This window comes from Salvelinus alpinus, chromosome 6, assembly GCF_045679555.1.
Source record: "Salvelinus alpinus chromosome 6, SLU_Salpinus.1, whole genome shotgun sequence".
NCBI lineage: Eukaryota > Metazoa > Chordata > Actinopteri > Salmoniformes > Salmonidae > Salvelinus > Salvelinus alpinus.
The window spans coordinates 63,481,179-63,505,889 of record NC_092091.1 but is presented as its reverse complement, the minus strand read 5'-3'; the positions used below and the strand labels follow the sequence as shown (position 1 = coordinate 63,505,889).

Genomic DNA, 24,711 nt, shown 5'->3' with positions numbered 1-24,711 from the left:
TACGCAATGTCTATAACTCCATCCTACCCTGCTGTCGGACAAATGAAAGATAGTGTTGTTGTTTACAGATATGATGCTGCCAACTCCAGTTTTGTCATGGTGATCATGCAGCTGCAAAACCCTACTGCCCTGTCAGTCCCCTCCACTACCAGAGTGTGAGTATTCACCCATTCACTCATTCATTCATTCCATCTTTCCTTTCATTCATTCGTATATCTGTGTGTACTAACTAGACTCTGTCAGTGTTGCGTTTACACAGACAGCATCGCAGCGTGTTACAGACCATGTGGACTTTGAGAGTGCCGCTGTGCTCAGCCTGTCAGTGTGGAGTTGACTTGGCACCTGGAGGCGTTCGAGCTGCTCTGGGGACGTGTGTCAATGTTGAATCTAGAGAGCTCAATACTGAGCTGGCTTTATTTATTTTATTTCAACTTTATTTAACTAGGCAAGTCAGTTATGAACAAATTCTTATTTACAATGACGGCCTACCAAAAGGCAAAAGGCAAAAGGCCTCCTGCGGGGACGGGGGCCTGGGATAAAAAAGTAATGAAATAAAAAATATAGGACAAAACACACATCACGACAAGCGAGACAACACAACTTAACTGGTGTGATGTCCTCTCACAAACACACACACACACACACACACACACTACACTCTGTCTCTCTCGCTCTCAGAGAAGTATGAGACTGACTGAGATGAGGATAGGAGGGACAGCCTCACACACACCTCTGTGAAACACAAACTCTCTCTCTCACACACACCTCTCTGTGAAACACAAACTCTCTCTCTCACACACACCTCTCTGTGAAACACAAACTCTCTCTCACACACACACACACACCTCTGTGAAACACAAACACTCTCTCTCACACACGCACACACACCTCTCTGTGAAACACAAACTCTCACTCACACACACACACACACACACACCTTTCTGTGAAACACAACTCTCTCTCTCTCTCACACACACACACACCTCTCTGTGAAACACAAACTCTCTCTCACACACACACACACACCTCTGTGAAACACAAACACTCTCTCTCTCACACGCACACACACCTCTCTGTGAAACACAAACTCACACACACACACACACACACACACACACACACACACACACACACACACACACACACACACACACACACACACACACACCTCTCTGCGAAACACAAACTCTCTCACTCACACACACACACACACACACACACACACACACACACACACACACACACACACACACACACCTTTCTGTGAAACACAACTCTCTCTCTCTCTCTCTCTCTCTCTCTCTCTCACACACACACACACACACACACACACACACACACACACACACACACACACACCTCTCTGTGAAACACAAACTCTCCCTCACACACACACCTCTCTGTGAAACACAAACTCTCTCTCTTACACACACACACGCTGCACCCAAATACTACCACTGTCGAGAGCTTCCTGATCGGTTGCATCACGGCCTGGTACGGGAATTGCTCCGTCCACGACCGCAAGGCCCTCCAGTGGGTGGTGCAGATGGCCCGGTACACTGGGACCGTGCTCTCACCCATCTAGGACATCTACTGGAAACGGTGCCTGAGGAAGGCCCGCAGCATCATCAAGGACCCCACACAACCCGGCCACGAGCTGTTCACTCACTGTCGGGCAGACGCTATCGGAGCATGAGGTCTGATACCAACAGGCTCAGAGACACTTTCTTTCTACAAGCCATCAGACTGCTGAACACTTGAACTGGACTGACCACCTGCTCTGATTCTTCGTACCTTAACACACATCCACACCCATACAGACATACACACATCTACACACACACACATCCACACCCATACAGACATCTACACACACATCACAACTGCTGCTACCAGACTCCTATTATGATTGCTAAATACCGCACAATTGAAACACTTGCCCCCCTTCCCCAAAACACGTGTAAATATCGGACAATAACTTGTGCCTCCCCGTATTATACTGATGCTAAAATGTCTATTCTATTCTACTGAGCCTTTGACTCTATGTTCCTATTCTTATCTTGTATTATTTCTTATTGTTGTTGCATTGTCCAGAAGGAACCTGCAAGTAAGCATTTCATTGGACCTCGAAGCCCGTTCCACTGCATTTTTCATTGTTCCCCTCTAATCAGGTACTGATTTAGACCTGGGACACCAGGTGGATGCAATTAATTATCAGGTAGAACAGAAAACCAGCAGGTTTCGGACCTCGTGGGGTAAGAGCTGAATAGCGCTGGTGTATACCATGTGTATCCCGTACACACGACTAATAAAGCTTGAGACACACACACACACACTTGCCCTTACATCACACAGTTGTGTCTTGTCTACTCTCTGCAGGGGTGGGTGGGCTCTGTCGTGTTATTATTTATGGAGACCCCTCGCGGCTTTCTCTCCCGCCAGCAGACCCTTTTTATGGCCGACAAAAATGAAAAATGAAGTTAATCCACCCTCTCATGTTCCCAGGCTTGAAAAGGCATTCGTGTCCAATCGAACAGCGGGGAAACGCCTTTGAATCCCTCGCACAACATTCAGCTGAAATATCTCCCCCAAAAATATGATACAACTTAGCAGGTGGTAGCTAGGCGTTTTAACTCTGTTTTTTTTCTTTTTCTTTCTTTCTTCAACCAAACTTCCTTCATCTTATTCTCATTCAACTAATTTGAGTGAAAATTTGGGCTCCTTTGTAGTTTGTGAAATATGCATATGCAGATGAGTCTTCTGCGTGGGGGTTCGTTTGCGGGTGAGAGGAGAGGAGTCTTGCAGAGAGCAGAGAGGGGTTTTTCCCGGGAAGTGTTTGAGTCAATGTTAACTGGAGCAGAGAGAGAAATCCTCAAAGATGCTCGAGGCGCTCTGGCCGGAAGCTACAGAACAGCAGGCAGAAAGAGAAGAGCACACATCTCAATAACACAACACACCAGAGGTAACCAGCCTTTATCCCAACACTTCCCAGGCCACGTACACGTTTCCAACCTACTGCCTCTGTCTCCACATTAACTCTCTGAGTTTAGGAGTGTTATGTTGTTATTGGACGACATGACCTCAACAGCATTGAAATGTCTTCTTCTGGAACTCGAAGTTGCTTGTGAAAATGTCTCGTTTTCTTTTGAAAGTTTTTTGTATAACTCTCTTTTCTCCCTCCCGCCCCCCCCCCCCCACAGATACATCCGGGTGGCGCTCCTCCCATCTTCCAGTGACATCAGCAGTCTGTTCAGGACCCGCGTGGTGCCCGTGGCGCTGCCTGACAGCGTGACATTCAACGAGGTGTTCAGGGCGGCCGCGCCGCACGGCATCCTCCGGCACAAGACGCTCCGCATCGACGCCTGCACCGTGGGTCCCGGACGCACCGAGGACTGCCTGGTACATATACAATGCACAGCACAAACACACTTACCAACAGGCTTTGAGCACCTACCAACACTCAGTTAACTAAATACAGAGCTGACACTGTAGAATTACCACACAACAACATATTGCTTGCTTATAACAACGTCAACCATTACGACTGGGACAGGGTCAAGAATGTGACCAAAGATGGGCAGACGATCTGACAGACACTTTCTCGCGCACACTCTGTCACTTTTTGTCATTATCTTTCTCCTGTCATCCTCTCTCTTTCTCTTCCGCTCTCTCTCGCTAGGCTGGAGCCCATGTGAGTCTGGGAGAGCTTCCAGTGAGTGGGGATATGACCAGTGTGTGGTACAACCTGTTGACCAGTGAGAGGAGCAGAGAGATAGAAGAGGGCAGCCAGGAGAGACCCGGCCCTGGGCCAGAGCAGCACCCTGCAGGGCCCGTGGACATGGTGAGTCCTCCTCCACCACTTCAGACCACTTGACACCGCCTGCCTCAGTCTACATGTTTCTGGATATGCCCACTTCACTTTGATTGGAGATCAGTTCAAATTCACTGCTGCATGCAGGTTATGTTATACAGAATATGCATTATATTCTACTGAAGGGGAAATGACTAGTGGAGGCCTCAATCGCCAAGCTGTATCGACCGCAGATGGCGGCACACGAAAGTCAAATGGAAAGTTGTTGTTGTAATTTGACCCCCTTTTTCCCCCTAATTTCGTGATATCCAATTGGTAGTTACGATCTGGTCTCATCGCTGCAACTCCCCAACGGGCTCGGGAGAGGCGAAGGTCGAGTCATGTGTCCTCCGAAACAGGACCCGCCATGCCGAGCTGCTTCTCAACACACTGTTTGCGTAACCCAGAAGCCAGCCGCACCAGTGTGTTGGAGGAAACATCATTCAACTGACGACTGAAGTCAGCTTGCAGGCGCCCGGCACGCTGCAAGGAGTCGCTAGAGTGCGACGAGCCAAGGAAAGCCCCCGGGCCAAACCCCGCCGGGCCGCTGTGCAAATTGTGCACCGCCCTATGGGGCTCCTGGTCACGGCCGGCTGTGACACAGGCTGTAGTGGCGCCTCGTTCCAATATTGTGTTGTGTGTATGTTGTCAGGATGCGGTGTCGGCCCTGCTGCAGAGGACCTCCAGCGAGTTGGAGGCTGTGGAACAGGAGCTGGCCTTGGAGGAGAAGGAGAGAGCGAGCCAGCTGGACATGGACGGACACCAATGGTACTGACTCACAGCCTACTCTTCACTACCATTACAAACACCATTACTTTCAGTACACACACATATACACACACATATCACAGTTGGAGAGGCAGAGCCAGCTGGGGAAAGACAGAGACCAATGGTACTGACAGCTCCCTCACAGATGACACTTTATAACCATTACAAACACCTTTTGACTTGGTGGGAGGTCTGTCGACGTGACCTTGGGCAGGGCGCTCGGCCATGGTTGCTCCTGTGGGTCACTCTGGATGGGAGACGGTTAGATGACTGAATGGAATGTAAATGTTGAGTGGCTTCACTGCAGGTAGATTGTATGTTTTAATATTAAATTAAACTTAGGGGGACATTTTCTTCTCGCAAAAACACGTGTCCGTCTTACTTTCAAGACGTACAACATGACTACATCAACATTTGACTCAAATATACCAGCCAGGCAGGTTGTATTGCATGTAACAATATGGCTGACCCCTGACCTCTCCTCTCATGACAGGCTGAGCATGCTGGGAGAGGACAGCCCTCAACTGGTCCTCGGACTGGAGGAGGAAGAAGAGGGGGAGGAGGAGGAGAGGAAGGATTCTGTCAAGGCAGAGAAGAAGTTTGCTGGCTCTGGGCAGGCGTACGGAGGGGAGGAGAGGGAGGAGAAGTGTCGAGAAGAGCCAGCCAGAGAGGAAGAGGAGGAGAGGAGATGTAAAGAGAGACTCCCTCAGGCAAATGAAGGACCAACGCTGGTAAGCCACGTGTGCTCTGACACACACACACACACCCGGCTGAATGAAGAAATCTGGCCTCGAGAGGTGTGTTTAATGTGAAACCCAGAGTCTTTAGATCTAGACACACACACACACACTTCAAAAAGTCCACTTTTATTTGGTGAACTCACATCTCTGTAGCTGTAATATACTCTAACCTTCTCCAGGTGGATGCGGAGACGAACACAGAGATGTGTGGTGTGGCGGTGAGGCCTAAAGACAGACCCAGCCTGGGACCAGGACCACGCAGCGCTCAGAGAGGCTTCGTGCGGAACAGTATGATCATGAGGTCTCAAACCTTCTCCCCTGGGGAGCGCAACCAGTACATCTGCAGGGTGAGTGGGTTGTATACATACGGTGAGCACCATAATTCATTGGACAGTGACCATTCTTTTGTTATTTTGGTTCTGTACTCTAGCACTTTGAGTTTTAAAGGATACAATGACAATGAGGGTGAAGTGCAGACTGTCAGCTTTAATTTGAGGGTATTTTCATACATATCGGATGAACCGTTTAGAAATGACAGCACCTTTTGTACATGGTCTCCCCATTTTAAGGTACTACAAGTATTTGTTGAATTGGCTTCACAGATGTGTGTCGTTGGGCAGGTGTATTCATTTGTGTCGTTAGTGAATGCAGGAGAGCTGTTGATGAATAGTATTGATTCTAGACTTTGCTATTGCCTTTAGAGGTTGTTGTTGGGGTGTGACAACATGAGGAAGACATCAGTGTCGATTCAAATGAAGCTGGCCGTCATAAGGCTCAGAAATGAAAATCAATCAATCAGGAACATTGCAAAAACCCTGGGCATGCCCAAGTCAACAGTTTGGTTCATCATTAACAAGAAAAAAACAACCGGTGAACTCAATTATGTCAAAAGACCTGGTAGACTGAGGAAGACCACTGTAGTGGATGACCGGGAATACTCTCTATGGTGAAGAAAACCCCCCTGACAACAGCCCAACAGATCAAAAACACTCCTGGATGCAGGTGTAGATGTGTCAAAGTCTACCATACACCAGCAGGACTACAGAGGGTACACTACAAGATGCAAACCACTGAAGAACAGAAAGGTGAGATTACAGTTTGCTAAAAAGCACCTAAAAGAGCCCCAAGAGTTCTGGAAAAAAGTATTGTGGACAGATGAGACAAAGATTAACATGTACCAGAGTGATGGAAAGAGGAAAGTGTGGAGAAGAAAAAGACATGCCCATGATCCAAAGCATACCACCTCATCTGTGAAACATGGTGGAGGGGGTGTTATGGCTTGGGCCTGTATGGCTGCCAGTGGAACATGGTGGAGGGGGTGTTATGGCTTGGGCCTGTATGGCTGCCAGTGGAACATGGTGGAGGGGGTGTTATGGCTTGGGCCTGTATGGCTGCCAGTGGAACATGGTGGAGGGGGTGTTATGGCTTGGGCCTGTATGGCTGCCAGTGGAACATGGTGGAGGGGATGTTATGGCTTGGGCCTGTATGGCTGCCAGTGGAACATGGTGGAGGGGGTGTTATGGCTTGGGCCTGTATGGCTGCCAGTGGAACATGGTGGAGGGGGTGTTATGGCTTGGGCCTGTATGGCTGCCAGTGGAACATGGTGGAGGGGGTGTTATGGCTTGGGCCTGTATGGCTGCTAGTGGAACATGGTGGAGGGGATGTTATGGCTTGGGCCTGTATGGCTGCCAGTGGAACATGGTGGAGGGGGTGTTATGGCTTGGGCCTGTATGGCTGCCAGTGGAACATGGTGGAGGGGGTGTTATGGCTTGGGCCTGTATGGCTGCCAGTGGAACATGGTGGAGGGGATGTTATGGCTTGGGCCTGTATGGCTGCCAGTGGAACATGGTGGAGGGGGTGTTATGGCTTGGGCCTGTATGGCTGCCAGTGGAACATGGTGGAGGGGGTGTTATGGCTTGGGCCTGTATGGCTGCCAGTGGAACATGATGGAGGGGGTGTTATGGCTTGGGCCTGTATGGCTGCCAGTGGAACATGATGGAGGGGGTGTTATGGCTTGGGCCTGTATGGCTGCCAGTGGAACAGGCTCACTTGTCTTCATCGATGATGTGACTGCAGACAGAAGTAGAACAATGAATTCTGAAGTCTACAGAAATACTTTATCTGCTCAGATAAACTCATTGGACGGCACTTCATCATGCAACAAGACAATGACCCTAGACATACTGCTAGAGCAACGAAGGGGTTTTTGATGGCCAAAAAGTGGATAATTCTTGACTGGCCGAGTCAATCACCAGATCTGAATCCAATTGAACATGCATTTTACATGCTGAATAGGAGACTGAAGGCAATAAGTCCCCGAAACAAGCAGGAACTGAAGATGGCTGCAGTACAGGCCTGGCAGAGCATCACCAGGGAAGATGCCCAGCATGCAAACGATATGCGACCAAATATTAACAAAGATTACTTTATTCTACATTATGTTAAACTGTCCAATGTTTTTTGATGCCCGAAAATGGGGAGGACTATGTACAAAAGCTTCTATAATTTCTAAACGGTGAATTCGATATGTATGAAAATACCCTCGAATTAAAGCTGACAGTCTGCACTTCACCCTCGTTGTCATTGTATCCTTTCAAACTCAAAGTGCTAGAGTACAGAACCAAAATAACAAAAACAAATCACTGTCCAATGAATTATGGTGCTCACTGTACATGCACACACACACACTGAAATATGTAAGTACTGCATGAATTTTGCTCTGACAGGATTCACATCTACAACACACAGAGAGGGAAACACTTCTTAGAACTCCAGTTGAAACCCCAGTTGAAACCCCAGTTGGAACCCAGTTGAAACCCCAGTAGGAACCCAGTTAAAACCCCAGTAGGAACCCCAGTTAAAACCCCAGGTGGAACCCCTGTTGAAACCGCAGTTAAAACCCCAGTTGGAACCCCTGTTGAAACCCCAGTTAAAACACCAGTTGGAACCCCAGTTAAAACCCCAGTTAAAACCCCAGTTAAAACCCCAGTTAAAACCCCAGTTGGAACCCCTGTTGAAACCCCTGTTGAAACCCCTGTTGAAACCCCAGTTAAAACACCAGTTGGAACCCCAGTTAAAACCCCAGTTAAAACCCCAGTTGGAACCCCAGTTGGAACCCCTGTTGAAACCCCTGTTGAAACCCCAGTTAAAACACCAGTTGGAACCCCAGTTAAAACTCCAGTTGAAACCCCAGTTGGAACCCCAGTTGAAACCCCTGTTGGAACCCCTGTTGAAACCCCAGTTAAAACACCAGTTGGAACCCCAGTTGAAATCCCAGTTGGAAACCAGTTGTGCATTTGTCTGTAAAGTCATGGATATAGAGGCAGCAGTGCCACAGGTTGAGACATGGGGTGTCTGCTGGAACATGCCCAGGGGGTTGACTGCTCAAATCAGACTCTCTGACACTAACTACAGCATCCTTCCTCTGTTGTAGAATAAAAATCTATTTCCTGGGCGTTAAAATGGCAACCGGGCCAAATCCGGGGTCGGGTCGCACCTCGAATAGAGGTGTCATTTTTTAGATACACGCTCACACACAGAAACACACACACCCTCACACACCCCAATCCCAGACCAAAGAGCAAACTACCGCAGAGCTTTCCCAGACTAACACCAGTGGATGTTCCTGTTCTCTACTCTTCCCTCTCTCTTCCCACTCTCTTCATCTCTCCTTCTTCTTACAGTTGAACCGGAGCGATAGCGACAGCTCCACATTATCCAAAAAGTGCCCGTTTGTCCGGAACACCTCGGAGAGACGCAGCCTAAGGGTTAAGAGGGTGAGTGTAACGTTTGTTCTCTCTTTATCTTGCATTCAGTTTCAGTGATTTGGTCAATAAAGGGGTACATTTTCATCAGGCAAAAGAGCACAGATCTTTGCAATAAATACCATGAAACTCATCATAATCTGAAGAGCAATGTTGAGAATGTTCTTCAACAATGTGCAATATATTCCATACAATACCTCCAATAGAAGTCCAATGTTTTACAAAATATGACAGCCGATACTGGATAAATGGTCTAGTCCACCTTCATAACTGGGCTGATGATCTGCTGCTACTCTGCGCTGTACTCCACTCCATATTTATTTTGGGTTTAACTAGACTGATTGTAATTTCTATATGCTGTCTTCTAATATGTACCACATAACAGCATTTACATTTTTTGGGATATATGAGTTACGTTTTGTTATGTCCTCTAAATATGCCATTCCATTCAACACTACACTGAATGTCAATGTATCTTTGTCTTCTTTTTTTTATTGGAAAATAATAAACATATTTTTAAAAACCAAAAACAATGTGCAGTATAAGGAACCAACTATTTAGGCATTGCTCTTTCATTCTCTCTCCCCCCCTCTCCCTCCCTCAGACCCTGTGCCAGCCGGTGGTGGTGCGGAGGCATGGCGGAGCCGGGGAGACAAACACCCGGACCTCCCTGGACTTGGAGCTGGCCCTCCAGGCTTCGCGAACGCGTCAGAGCCGTCTGAACGACGAGCTCCAAGCCCTGAGGGACCTGAGGGCCCACCTGGAGGCCCTGAAGGCCCGGGGAGAGACGGAGCTGCCTGGGTCCGTGCTGCACGACCACAGGTTTCACAGGCTGCTGGAGCAGGCCGAGAGACAGGCACGTGGCTGGATAGACATATGATAGATACAGTATGCACATGCATACACACTGCTAATGTCCAGCTGTGATAGAAGGACTAGGCCAAGGCCACTCGACATCACAATGTTTTGGAATGGTTTGAATGGCACTCAGGATCTGATGGCTTGTGTAAGGATACCCTGTACCCCCTTATGCCCCTCCAGGCACTCTACCATGCCATGATGCCATCAGCCACTCTCACTAATAGCAGCTAACGGCAGTTAATGCCAGGTCTCTGGCCCCAGGTTTTCTCTCAAGCTTGATTAGGCACTGAAGAGACTTAATGGCTGTATAATCTGGTGCCGTTCGCTTTCACCTGAAGTGACCCTTTTAAAATAAATAAAACGTTGCCCAGGTCACAACTTGAATAGTAAGATTTGGCATAAAGAATGCAGAATCCACATCAATTGGAAGACACTGTATCCTGCATTTCAGAGCAACTGAAGTAAAATAATTTCTTGCTCTCACTTTTATGGAATTCTCTCTCGAATCTATCAGTCTCTCTCATTCAATGAACACTTTCTCTGTCTCCGTCCGTCCCAGGCGGAGCAGTCTAAGGAACAGCAGCGTCAGGAGCAGCGGGCTGAGAAGCTGATGAGGAGGGCCTCCAAAGACGTGTGTCGGCTAAGAGAGCAGAGTCAGAAGGTCCCCCTACAGGTCCAGTCTTTCAGGTGAGACAGACATCCCTCCGTTCAGCCCCTATTCCTTTATGGACAACTTTTTGACCATAGGGTTTGAACTGTTTTGTATCTTGTCTTGCGTTCTTGGATAACTGACCCTACTGGTCATATAAGCCCTGTTTATACCTGCCGCTAACATGCGTCCTGCTCGTGACCTGATCTTGTCTGTTTGCACTTAGAAGATCTGATCACAATCAGATCACAATAAGTATTTTAATCGTTTCCACCTGTCAAAAAATGTGGGCACAATCAGAATGTGAACAAGATCATGTTAGAACAGGGTATAGTCTCTGAACTTGTTATGCTCCATCCTGATAGGCCTTGATGGGCAGGTTACTGTAAAAGCACTTTGTGAACAACTGCTGGTGTAAAAAGGGTTTAATAAATACATTTGCTTGATTGATAGCCATTTCTTCTCTCTTTGCAGGGAGAAGATGGCCTACTTCACACGAGCTAAGATCAATATACCATCCCTACCGGCTGATGATGTATGATTACATAGTGAAACAATTAAGTATTTTTCCAACTTTTTATAGCAGAGTATTTTAATAGTGTAGTTACTTTGAATGAAACCAATCGAATAGTTTGTACACTATAGTTTATGTATTTGTATAATAAGTTGTAATTGAATACTATCTTGTTAAAAAAAAAAAAAAAATGGCTTTCTTATATCAGGAGAAAACCCAAAATAGAGGTGTTTTGGTACTTGTATTCTGCTCGGGATTTTTCTGTACAGTTTTATAAGGTGTGTTGGAGAGTGGTGTGTGTGTGGGGTGGAGGAGAGAGTGTGTGTGTGTTTGTCGCCCTCTGGTGTCCTGTGGTGGAACTGCACCACGGGGCAGGGTGCGGGGTAGATTGAGTGAGTCTCACTCCCAGTCCCAAATCAACCCCGATCCTCTACCCCCTATGCACTTATGGAGATCTAACAGGATTGGATAGGTGTAAGTTATATGGTAATAACGACACTTTGCCTTCTGCTAGTCTAGATGGCATGTTCACTGTGTTTCTTCCATGTATCCAATCCTCTGATCTCCAGAGGTGTATAGTGGGTAGGGGCTAGGAGTTGATTTGATATTGGGCATCAGTGTTAGCTAAGTGTGCGTATGTGAGAGAGAGAAGGCGACCTACTACAGTATATCATATATAATGTCTTCTGTCCAAAGCTGGTGCTCTGCTATTTTTTTCTCTCTCATTCAGAACAAAACAAACATAAACCTTGTGAATGTAATGTAACTGCTTTTCCACTTCTATCTATCTCTGAGATACTGCACTGATACTGTTCTGTGGCTTTATGCTTTTTCACACCGACCCGCCGCAACGCTAATTATTTCTGCGTTCACTGGGCTCTAGTCTCAATTTTATAGTTAAATGTTTTGTCAGTTACTAGCCTGGTCCAGGATATGTTTTTGCACAAACTGATCTGGGACCAGGCTATTTTGTAGTTCACTCTGCAACTTCATTTGTAAGATTGGTTTTCCTTTCCCACCTGTTTCCCAACTGTTGAAGTATTTATTCAAAGGATGAACATAAAACCTCTGTGTTAATGCCTTTTGTTACAGATAGGTTCTCTGGACTAGAGCAAAGACAATGCAGGAAACATACTGGACCCAAATCATGTAATTTCCAGCCTTCCAGTGTTTTAAGGGTCCGAAATAGCACCCTATTCTCTATGTAGTTCACTACTTTTGACCAGAGCCCTATGAGCCTTGGTCAAAAGCACAGAGCCCTATAGCCTTGGTCAAAGCACAGAGCCTTATGGGCCCTGGTCAAAAGCACAGAGCCCTATGGGCCCTGGTCAAAGCACAGAGCCTTATGGGCCCTATGAGCCCTGGTCAAAAGTACAGGGGTCAAAAGCACAGAGCCCTATGGGCCCTATGTGCCCTGGTCAAAAGCAGTGGGCTATATAGAAAAAGTCAAATCAATACTTTTTTGGTTTTATCAAAGACATGAAAGCTATAATATTCAGTATACATCAGTTTCTTTGTATAATAATGGCTTGTTATACTCCAGTAATTCATTATATTTATTATTTCTCCAAGGAGTCTCCTGCTCTATTTTTTCTGAATAATAGGACAACAATTGACCTTTGTGGTTTCTTCTCTTTATTTTGTATCTAATGTTTTGTTTGTGTGTCTGTAAACCAGAGAACAAACAGTATTGTTTTTACGTTGCCTTTTTAACAGCTAATAGCTAAGGAACAACAAGGCTTGTATTGAAAACGCTTCTCGGAGTAGGAGTGCTGATCTAGGATCAGTTTTGACTTTTAATTCATAATGAATAAGAAGGGGGACCTGATTCTAGATCAGCACACTTACTCTGAAACGCTTGAATAGGAGCTAACATCTGATTGAACTGTGAGTATAAACAGTATCTGTGGTATCGTACTTAGTTTGTATAGCTACCCCTGGACTCAAGATATATATGGCACTTCCAATCAAATTTGTTCAAATCCGTTTAGTTTACCAATACAATGTTGCCTCACAATATCGACAACGAAGATGAAAACATGGATTTGAATTGTGGGTAGGCGGAAAAGTTTGGACTTTATTTTTCCTTTGTATTTATTTTTTGTGTTTGTATTATTTATGTTTTGGTTCTGTACAGACATGCCCCCTCCGGACCTTTTTAATTAGCAACTTATAGATGGTTCAAATGTTAACTCACTGTTTCCCCGCTGATAATCAACTAGTTTAGAGACACACACTGATATCAAATATGTTTTATACAACTGACCTACAGTGCCTTCAGAAAGTATTCACACCCCTTGACTTTTTCCACATTTTGTTGTGTTACAGCCTGAATTTAAAATGGATTCAGTTGAGATTTTGTGTCACTGGCCTACACACGATACCCCGTAATATCAAAGTGGAATTATGTTTTTCGATATATTTTTTACAAATTAATTAAAAATGAAAAGCTGAAATGTCAATAAGTATTCAACCCCTTTTGTTATGGCAAGCCTAAATAAGTTAAGAAGTAAAAATGTGCTTAACAAGTCACATAATAAGCATGGACTCACTCTGTGTGCAATAATAGTGTTTAACATGATTTCTGAACGACTACCTAATCTCTGTACCCCACACATACAATTATCTGTAAGGTCAGTCGAGCAGGGATTTTCAAACACCGATTCAACCACACAGACCTGGGAGGTTTTCCAATGCCTTGCAAAGAAGGACACCTATTGGTAGATGGTTACCAAAAATAACAGACATTGAATATCCCTTTGAGCATGGTGAAGTTATTAATTACACTTTGGATGGTGTTTCCATACACCCAGTCACTACAAAGATACAGGCGTCTTTCCTAACTCAGTTGCCAGAGAGGAAGGAAACCGCTCAGGGATTTCACCATGAGGCCATTGGTGACTTTAAAACAGTTACAGAGTTTAGTGGCAGTGATAGGAGAAAACTGAGGATGGATCAACAACAGTATAGTTACTCCACAATACTAACCTAATTGACAGAGTGAAAAGAAGGAAGCCTGTACAGCAGTGAAGGCTGCTGAGGGAAGGACGGCTCATAATAATGGCTGGAATGGAGTGGTATCAACCACATGGAAACCAAATATCTGATGTGTTTGATACCATTGATGCCATTCCAGCCATTATTATGAGCCATCCTCCCCTCAGCAGCCTCCACTGCTGTACAGAATAAATATATTCCAAAACATGCAGCCTGTTTGCAACAAGGCACTAAAGTAATACTGCAACAAAAAAAAGCTACATCTTTTGCCTGTATGTATGTACCGTATGTAGTGCCTTCAGAAAGTGTTCATACCCTTTGACTTATTACACATTTTGTGTTACAGCCTGAATTCAAAATGTAAAAAAATTCTCACCCATCTACACAAAATACCCCATAATGACAAAGTGAAAACATGTTTAGAAATTTTTGCTAATTTAGTAAATGAAATTAAGAAATATAAAATGTATGTAAGTATTCAACCCTCTTGAGTCAATACATGGTAAAATCACCTTTAGTAGCGATTACAGCTGTGAGTCTTTCTGGCAAAAGTCTCTATGAGCTTTGATTGTGCACCATTTGCCCATTATTCTTTTAAAAATTCTTCAAGCGCTGTCAAATGTGTTGTTGATTATTGTTAGACAACCATTTTCAGGTCTTGTCTTAGATTTTCAAGAAGATTTAAGTCAAAAAAATCAAAACTGTAACTCGGCCACAAAGGAACATTCATTGTCTTCTTGGTAAGCAACTCCGGTGTAGATTTAGCCTTGAATTAACCTTTCAGCAGGACAATAACCTAAAACACATCTCTCAGTGTCTGGTGGAAAGCAGACTGCAGACTGAACCAGATTTTCCTCGATTTTGTCAGTGCTTAGCTCCATTATGTTCTTTTTTTTATCCTGAAAAACTCCCCAGTCCTTAACGATTACAAGCATACCCATAACATGATGCAGCCACCACTAGGCTCGAAAATATGGAGAGTGATACTCAGTAATGTGTTAATTGGATTTGCCCCAAACATAACACTTTGTATTCATGACAAAATTTATAATATATATAAATAAAATATTGATAACTGAAACAAACAACCTTGTCAGAGTATTTTTGATTTCACATTTATCAAGTACAGTATTGGTATTAATTCAAATCATAGGAACATTGGGCTTATATCACATCCAGCTTTGAAGAGCCCATAGATGTACCGAATGTCGTCGGGAGAAGGAGAAGAGGACCAAGGTGCAGCGTGGTAAGTGTTCATTATTTTAATTAAACAACTGAACAAAAACGACAAACGAACAGTTCTGTAAGGTGAACACACAAAACAGAAAACAACCACCCACAAACACAGGTGGGAACAGGCTACCTAAGTATGATTCTCAATCAGAGACAACAATAGACAGCTGCCTCTGATTGGGAACCATACCAGGCCAAACACATAGAAATACAAAACAAGGACAACATAGAACACCAGACATAGAATGCCCACCCAAACTCACGCCCTGACCAACCAAAATAGAGACATAAAAAGGATCTCTACGGTCAGGGCGTGACAATAGAGCAAGACTATATGGACAAAAAAGGAAAGTCATCTGGATAAACACCATCTCCATTAGCCTGGCCTAAAAGTACATCACATGACTATAATCCTCTCTTCTATCATTAGCCACCTAGATATGTACGCTAGAGGGCGCCACGGAGGAATGAACATAACAGCACTATCGTGCTTGCTCGTGATTGGCTCATTCCTGCTCAAAACAGATGACGTTACACCCGGAAGTTGTGGTTTCATCAGTCGAGTAAACTTATCTATTTTTCTTGCCCAGGATAAACGATTAAGGGATTGCTTCGAATCGTTTTGCTTTTCCTCTCTGTAGCTCACATCAGAAGTTGGAATGAAGGCCAGTGTTTATTTCCGCATAATAGCTATTCACTTTCTAGAATCTAGTTCTCTTTCTTGCAAAAACGTTTAGGCTACACGATTATAGCTAAAATATCTCTGGTTCTTGCTCATTGTACCAATTTCAGAAATGGCTAGCTAGGCAGGTGGATATTAGTGTTCTTGATCAAGAATAGCTGCGGGCCTTTTGCTTTTGTGCCGTAAAGATCAAAGATCCAGAATGCATACAAGGGAGGCTGAGGCAACATCATATTATAAACATATTCTACACATAATAACTCAGTTGTTGAGGATTGCCAATTTGCCATACGTTTTTCATCAGTAGCCTATTTGCTCTGCCTTATAATGCCTGTAATGGAGAATAATTATTCTTCTCTATACAGCTCCAGGTAGTGTTTTGCTCCGAGACGTGCAGGTACTCACCCTGTATAAGGGCAAGTACAGTCGTAGCCAAAAGTTTTGAGAATGACACAAATATTAATTTTCACAAAGTCTACTGCCTCAGTTTATATGATGGCAATTTGCATATACTCCCGAATGTTATGAAGAGTGATCAGATGAATTGCAATTAATTGCGAAGTCCCATGCAAATGAACTGAATCCCCCCCAAAAAAATCCACTGCATTTCAGCCCTGCCACAAAAGGACCAGCTGACATCATATCAGTGATTCTTTCGTTAACACAGGTGTGAGTGTTGACGAGGACAAGGCTGGAGATCACTCTGTCATGCTGATTGAGTTTGAATAACAGACTGGAAGCTTCAAAAGGAGGGTGGTGCTTGGAATCATTGTTCTTCCTCTGTCAACAATGGTTACCTGCATGGAAACATGTGCCATCATCATTGCTTTGCACAAAAAGGGCTTCACAGGCAAGGATATTTCTGCGAGTAAGATTGCACCTAAATCAACCATTTATCGGATCATCAAGAACTTCAAGGAGAGGGGTTCAATTGTTGTGAAGAAGGCTTCAGGGCACCCAAGAAAGTCCAGCAAGGGCCAGGACTGTCTCCTAAAGTTGATTTAGCTGCGGGATCGGTGCACCACCAGTACAGAGCTTGCTCAGAAATAGCAGCAGGCAGGTGTGAGTGCATCTGCACGCACAGTGAGGCGAAGACTTTTGGAGGATGGCCTGGTGTAAAGAAGGGCAATAAAGAAGCCACTTCTCTCCAGGAAAAACATCAGGGACAGACTATTCTGCAAAAGGTACAGGGATTGGACTGCTGAGGACTGGGGTACAGTCATTTTCTCTGATGAATCCCCTTTCCGACTGTTTGGGGCATCCGGAAAAAAGCTTGTCCGGAGAAGACAAGGTGAGCGCTACCATCAGTCCTGTGTCATGCCAACAATAAAGCATCCTGAGACCATTCATGTGTGGGGTTGCTTCTCAGCCAAGAGAGTGGGCTCACTCACAATTTTGCCTAAGAACACAGCCATGAATAAAGAATGGTAGCAACACATCCTCCGAGAGCAACTTCTCCCAACCATCCAGGAAAAGTTTGGTGACAAACAATGCCTTTTCCAGCATGATGGTGCACCTTGCCATAAGGCAAAAGTGATAACTAAGTGGCTCGGGGAACAAACATCAATATTTTGGGTCCATGGCCAGGAAACTCCCCAGACCTTAATCCCATTGAGAACTTGTGGTCAGTCCTCAAGAGGTGGGTGGACAAACAAAAAGCCACAAATTCTGACAAACTCCAAGCATTGATTGTGCAAGAATGGGCTGCCATCAGTCAGGATGTGGCCCAGAAGTTAATTGACAGCATGCCAGGGCGGATTGCAGAGGTCTTGAAAAAAAAAAAAAAAGATTTCTCAGGTGGCTTCAGTGACTTCGCATCCAGCTTCAAGGGTTCCTCCGACAACAACAACCAGCATCACCATTGCAACAACAGACAACAGAGTTCTACCGGGAAAGATTCCAGTGGGTTAGTGATAGTCGCTCTGCTATTGTTTCTGGCCTATGGTATGTACAAGCTTTTCCTGAATGGACCGACGAATCTAGGACAATGCTGGCAGTTCCCTGATAATGGCTACAATCCCCATGGGCCACCACCTCCTGGATTCAAGCCAGACTTCACAGGTGGGCTAAAGTCTACACCTACGCCGTCTGCTTACACACCCTTGCTTATATTTATGGTTCAAGTATGTAGCCTGGTCCTAGATCAGTTTGTGCTGTATTGCCAATTGGCATGACCATAGTAGTTGGCAAGATGGCACAAACTGATCTGGGACCAGGCTGTCACCGATCATAAATGGTATCTTTCTCTATCCTAGGTTTCTCTTCAGGTTCCACTTCCGGGTTCCCTGGTGCTTCTGGATCCCCCGGTTCTGCCGAAGGATATGCTAGTTCTGCTGGCTACGGTGCCAGCCCTGGGTACGGGTTCCACAGTGACTACAGCTGACAGCAGCACTTTGCAGGGGCCCGTGCTGCTGGAGGAACTGGGAATGGATTCTGGATGGGGACTGGAGGAGTCCTCGGTTATCTGTTTGGGAGCCAAAGGTCAGTGGTGTAATCCAGTATTTCTGATCTCCAGTCCTCCCAACAGCATACATTTTTGTGGTATCCCTGGACAGACGCAACTCATTGAGGGCTTGATGATTAGTTGACAAGTTGAATCAGGTGTGCTACAAAAATGTGTACTGTTGGGGGCACTCGAGGACTGGAGTTGGGAAACACTGGTGTGCGCATACCTTTCGGTTTGGCATGATACAGTGTCTTTCTGACCCATCTTGGGGCAGGTAGTGTGGGCTTAGAGAAAGGGTAGGACATTTTTATTTTATCTAACCTTTATTTAACCAGGTAGGCTAGTTGAGAACAAGTTCTCATTTACAACTGCGACCTGGCCAAGATAAAGCAAAGCAGTGCGACAGAAACAACAACACAGAGTTACATGGAATAAACAAGCGTACAGTCAACACAATGTGTGGATACAGTGTAACATATGTTTGTATAACTCATTAAGTTATTCTTAGTTCCACACAGAGTTTTTCTGTCCCACATGAGTTATCCTTAGGGTGGCTTTTTGATTCCTTTTTGTCAGGCTTTGGAGGGAGCAAGAGAAGATACATGTTGAAGATGGCCAGGAAGCCACTGGCAGCTTTCCATGATGCCAGAAGAACGCCAAGTGATGTCATCAGGGATCTGGGACAAAGCATAGGTGGAGGTCTGTACTAAATTTGGTAGGGTTGATGTGGAATTGTCAGGATTACAAGATTTGAATGACTCAAGAACTCTGAAATGTTACGCGTCTGCGAGATAGGAATGTATAATTGTTTACATTTTTAAATTACCACTAACAGTTGATACTTCTTAACTGTATCCTTAAACTGCAAATGTTCCAATGGTTTTAACTTGTTTTATTATGCGTTTGAATTTAACACATTTCCCTGATGCTTTTTTTGATGAGGCAATTTCTAAAATTCCTTCAGAAGGAATTATGTATATACATTTTTTTCTGGTTTATTTATCAGATTGCTGTGAATGTGTTCTTCAATGGCAGTGTGATACTAGTACAGTCACATGTTGTTACTGTTTAAATTGTAGGACAACCTCCTGGTGCTGTATTTCTCAGCTGGTCTTATGTATAAGGCTTTTCTTTCTCGTATAAAAACAAACAAAACAAAAACGTTTACTGTATAAAAGATTTTGATCAAATGTATTGATATTTTGAGGATTGTGTTGTCTCTTATTCGTGACGATTTTAGAAGTTTAGGATATTAAAATCCCTCTGCACAATTTAGATGACAGCTACAGGTGTGGTAAGGTAAGTTCAGAAGTGTGGCCTTATTGTTTAGTTTGACTGTTTGCATTGTGATCTGATTCCGCCCAGTGTCTGAGGGAGAGCAATCAATTCCGCGTTAACCAGAGATAACCGACACCAGCATAGCAGATCGGATTACTTATTGTACGCGATATGTCGGAGGTGTAACTGCGTTGGGGCTGTCAAATGGGTGAGCGGCTGCTCGTGTAGTCATTGTCACGAAGCCACACCCGTCCCACTCGCTTAAATATTTCAGAACGAGAAATAAAGTGTAGACTATATGGAAATGACACTTAAATTGACCAAAATAATGCAGATTTCTATCAGCTTCATTGAGGTGTATATGACATCACACATTCCAGTGTCCCCCCCCCCCCCAAACACACACAAGGTGGGAAAGTATCTGTAAAAATAGGGGAAAGGAGCCCTGCGAAACTGCAATGCAGCCAATAGCAATGTCCGTGATATGTATAATGCCGTGAGCCGCTTGTGGATTTGACGTCTAACACAGTTCCGACACCGCCAAAACAACCACTATGCGGGTGTGTGCATCTGGTAGAATCTAGTTCTTGGATAGGCTAGCGACGACGACTCTCCCACAGAGCCCTCTGTTCTGGGGAGTCTTCTCCAGCTACCCATGTTGCCACTTATTGGCTTCTTAGTATTCTCTTCTATTTTTTTACCTACCCAATTGTCCCATCGCTGCAAGTCCCGTACGGACTCAGGAGAGGCAGTCGAGAGCCGTGCGTCCTCCGAAACACAACCCAGGCAAGTCGCACCAATGTGTTGGAGGAAACGCCGTACACCTGACCACCGTGTCCGCGTGTATTGCACCTGGTCCGCCACAGGAGTCGCTAGTGGCACAGCTAGCACTGCGATGCAGTGCCTTAGACCACTGCGCCACTCGGGAGGCTTTCTTAATATACTCTTGGAGTATAAGCGCGGGTTGTAGGTTCTATCCCAGGCAGAGCCTGTGAGTGTGGTTGCATTGACACTCGCTGATGGTTGGTGGACCGTGACCACTAATGGGGGTTAAGTCCTGAGGTTCCCCCTCTTGTAAAAAGCAGTGTTTATAGAGGGGAAACCTCTAGATTTCAAAAGCACTAAGTGACAACTTTTTCCAGAGGTTTCCCTCCATAACCACTGCTGGTTACTGTTCTGCAACCACATACCGCTGCAGAATGCTGTGGTAGCCATGCTGGTTAAGTGTGCCTTGAATTCTAAATAAATCACAGACCGTGTCACCAGCAAAGCACCCACACACGTGGAGATCATCCGTTCACCTACTCTGCGTCTCACAAAGACACGGCAGTTGGAACCAAAAATCTCAAATTTGGACTCAACAGACCAAAGGACAGATTTTTAACGGTCTAATGTCCATTGCTTGTGTTTCTTGGCCCAAGCAAGTCTCTTCTCCTTATTGGTGTCCTTTTAGTAGTGTTTTTTTTGCAGCAATTCGACCATGAAGGCCTGATTCACTCAGTCTCCTCTGAACAGTTGATGTTGAGATGTGTCTGTTACTTGAACTCTGAAGCATTTATTTGGGCTGCAATCTGAGGTGCAGTTAACTCTAATGAACTTATCCTCTGTAGCAGAGGTAACTCTGGGTCTTCCATTCCTGTGGCGGTCCTCATGGGAGCCAGTTCAAATCAAATCAAATTTTATTAGTCACATACACATGGTTAGCAGATGTTAATGCGAGTGTAGCGAAATGCTTGTGCTTCTAGTTCCGACAATGCAGTAATAACCAACAAGTAATCTAACCTAACAATTCCACAACTACTACCTTACACACACACACAAGTGTAAAGGGATAAAGAATATGTACATAAAGATATATGAATGAGTGGTGGTACAGAACGGCATGGCAAGATGCAGTAGATGGTATAGAGTACGGTATATACATATGAGATGAGTACTGTAGGGTATGTAAACATAAAGTGGCATAGTTTAAAGTGGCTAGTGGTACATGTATTACATAAAGATGGCAAGATGCAGTAGATGATATAGAGTACAGTATATACATATGAGATGGGTAATGTAGGGTATGTAAACATTATATTAAGTGGCATTGTTTAAAGTGGCTAGTGGTACATTTTTACATAATTTCCATCAATTCCCATTTTTAAAGTGGCTGGAGTTGAGTCAGTATGTTGGCAGCGGCCGCTAAATGTTAGTGGTGGCTGTTTAACAGTCTGATGGCCTTGAGATAGAAGCTGTTTTTCAGTCTCTCGGTCCCTGCTTTGATGCACCTGTACTGACCTCGCCTTCTGGATGATAGCGGGGTGAACAGGCAGTGGCTTGGGTGGTTGTTGTCCTTGATGATCTTTATGGCCTTCCTGTGACATCGGGTGGTGTAGGTGTCCTGGAGGGCAGGTAGTTTGCCCCCGGTGATGCGTTCTGCAGACCTCACTACCCTCTGGAGAGCCTTACGGTTGTGGGCGGAGCAGTTGCCGTACCAGGCGGTGATACAGCCCGACAGGATGCTCTCGATTGTGCATCTGTAGAAGTTTGTGAGTGCTTTTGGTGACAAGCCGAATTTCTTCAGCCTCCTGAGGTTGAAGAGGCGCTGCTGCGCCTTCTTCACAACGCTGTCTGTGTGGGTGGACCAATTCAGTTTGTCCGTGATGTGTACACCGAGGAACTTAAAACTTTCCACCTTCTCCACTACTGACCCGTCGATGTGGATAGGGGGGTGCTCCCTCTGCTGTTTCCTGAAGTCCACAATCATCTCCTTTGTTTTGTTGACGTTGAGTGTGAGGTTATTTTCCTGACACCACACTCCGAGGGCCCTCACCTCCTCCCTGTAGGCCGTCTCGTCGTTGTTGGTAATCAAGCCTACCACTGTAGTGTCATCCGCAAACTTGATGATTGAGTTGGAGGCGTGCATGGCCACGCAGTCGTGGGTGAACAGGGAGTACAGGAGAGGGCTCAGAACGCACCCTTGTGGGGCCCCAGTGTTGAGGATCAGCGGGGTGGAGATGTTGTTACCTACCCTCACCACCTGGGGGCGGCCCGTCAGGAAGTCCAGGACCCAGTTGCACAGGGCGGGGTCGAGACCCAGGGTCTCGAGCTTGATGACGAGTTTGGAGGGTACTATGGTGTTAAATGCTGAGCTGTAATCGATGAACAGCATTCTCACATGGGTATTCCTCTTGTCCAGATGGGTTAGGGCAGTGTGCAGTGTGGTTGCGATTGCGTCGTCTGTGGACCTATTGGGTCGGTAAGCAAATTGGAGTGGGTCTAGGGTGTCCGGTAGGGTGGAGGTGATATGGTCCTTGACTAGTCTCTCAAAGCACTTCATGATGACGGAAGTGAGTGCTACGGGGCGGTAGTCGTTTAGCTCAGTTACCTTAGCTTTCTTGGGAACAGGAACAATGGTGGCCCTCTTGAAGCATGTGGGAACAGCAGACTGGGATAAGGATTGATTGAATATGTCCGTAAACACACCAGCCAGCTGGTCTGCGCATGCTCTGAGGACGCGGCTGGGAATGCCGTCTGGGCCTGCAGCCTTGCGAGGGTTAACACGTTTAAATGTTTTACTCACCTCGGCTGCAGTGAAGGAGAGCCCGCAGGTTTTGGTAGGGGGCCGTGTCAGTGGCACTGTATTGTCCTCAAAGCGGGCAAAAAAGTTGTTTAGCCTGTCTGGGAGCAAGACATCCTGGTCCGCGACGGGGCTGGTTTTCTTTTTGTAATCCGTGATTGACTGTAGACCCTGCCACATACCTCTTGTGTCTGAGCTGTTGAATTGCGACTCGATTTTGTCTCTGTACTGGGACTTAGCCTGTTTGATTGCCTTGCGGAGAGAATAGCTACACTGTTTGTATTCGGTCATGCTTCCGGTCACCTTGCCCTGGTTAAAAGCAGTGGTTCGCGCTTTCAGTTTCACGCGAATGCTGCCGTCAATCCACGGTTTCTGGTTTGGGAATGTTTTAATCGTTGCTGTGGGTACGACATCGTCAATGCACTTCCTAATGAACTCGCTCACCGAATCAGCATATTCGTCAATATTGTTGTTGGACGCGATGCGGAACATATTCCAATCCGCGTGATCGAAGCAGTCTTGAAGCGTGGATTCAGATTGGTCGGACCAGCGTTGAACAGACCTGAGCGCGGGAGCTTGTTGTTTGAGTTTCTGTTTGTAGGCTGGAATCAACAAAATGGAGTCGTGGTCAGCTTTTCCGAAAGGGGGGCGGGGGAGGGCCTTATATGCGTCGCGGAAATTAGTATAACAATGATCTAGGGTTTTTCCAGCCCTGGTAGCACAATCGATATGCTGATAGAATTTTGTTTTGTTTTTAGATTAGCCTTGTTAAAATCCCCAGCTACGATGAATGCAGCCTCAGGGTGTGTGGTTTCCAGTTTACAAAGAGTCAGATAAAGTTCGTTCAGGGCCATCGATGTGTCTGCTTGGGGGGGAATATATACGGCTGTGATTATGATTGAAGAGAATTCCCTTGGTAGATAATGCGGTCGACATTTGATTGTGAGGAGTTCTAGATCAGGTGAACAGAATGACTTGAGTTCCTGTGTGTTGTTATGATGATCACACCACTTCTCGTTAATCATAAGGCATACCCCCCCGCCCCTCTTCTTACCGGAAAGATGTTTGTTTCTGTCGGCGCGATGCATGAAGAAACCAGCTGGCTGCACCGACTCCGTTAGCGTCCCTTGAGTTAGCCATGTTTCCGTGAAGCAGAGCACGTTGCAATCCCTGATGTCTCTCTGGAATGCTACCCGTGCTCGGATTTCATCAACCTTATTGTCAAGAGACTGGACATTGGCGAGTAGTATGCTAGGGAGTGGAGCGCGATGTGCCCGTCTCCGAAGCCTGACCACGAGACCGCCTCGTTTGCCCCTTTTTCGGCGTCGCACAGGGTCGCCGGCTGGGATCAGATCCATTGTATTGGG

General features: G+C 45.6%; 1 protein-coding gene across 1 annotated transcript in view; it reads left to right on the top strand.

Annotated features, from left to right (window-relative positions):
- The window catches only part of LOC139579105 (protein WWC2-like), a 52,099-nt gene extending 36,871 nt beyond the window's left edge, over nt 1-15,228 (top strand). The window contains exons 15-24 of the mRNA XM_071407370.1: nt 69-155; nt 3,201-3,399; nt 3,680-3,841; nt 4,503-4,618; nt 5,112-5,349; nt 5,538-5,705; nt 9,042-9,134; nt 9,727-9,978; nt 10,543-10,670; nt 11,107-15,228. Of these exons, the coding sequence (XP_071263471.1) occupies nt 69-155; nt 3,201-3,399; nt 3,680-3,841; nt 4,503-4,618; nt 5,112-5,349; nt 5,538-5,705; nt 9,042-9,134; nt 9,727-9,978; nt 10,543-10,670; nt 11,107-11,173 (1,510 nt within the window). The 3' untranslated portion in view covers nt 11,174-15,228. The remainder of the gene's footprint in view (nt 1-68; nt 156-3,200; nt 3,400-3,679; nt 3,842-4,502; nt 4,619-5,111; nt 5,350-5,537; nt 5,706-9,041; nt 9,135-9,726; nt 9,979-10,542; nt 10,671-11,106) is intronic.
- Nucleotides 15,229-24,711: the final 9,483 nt, after the last annotated feature.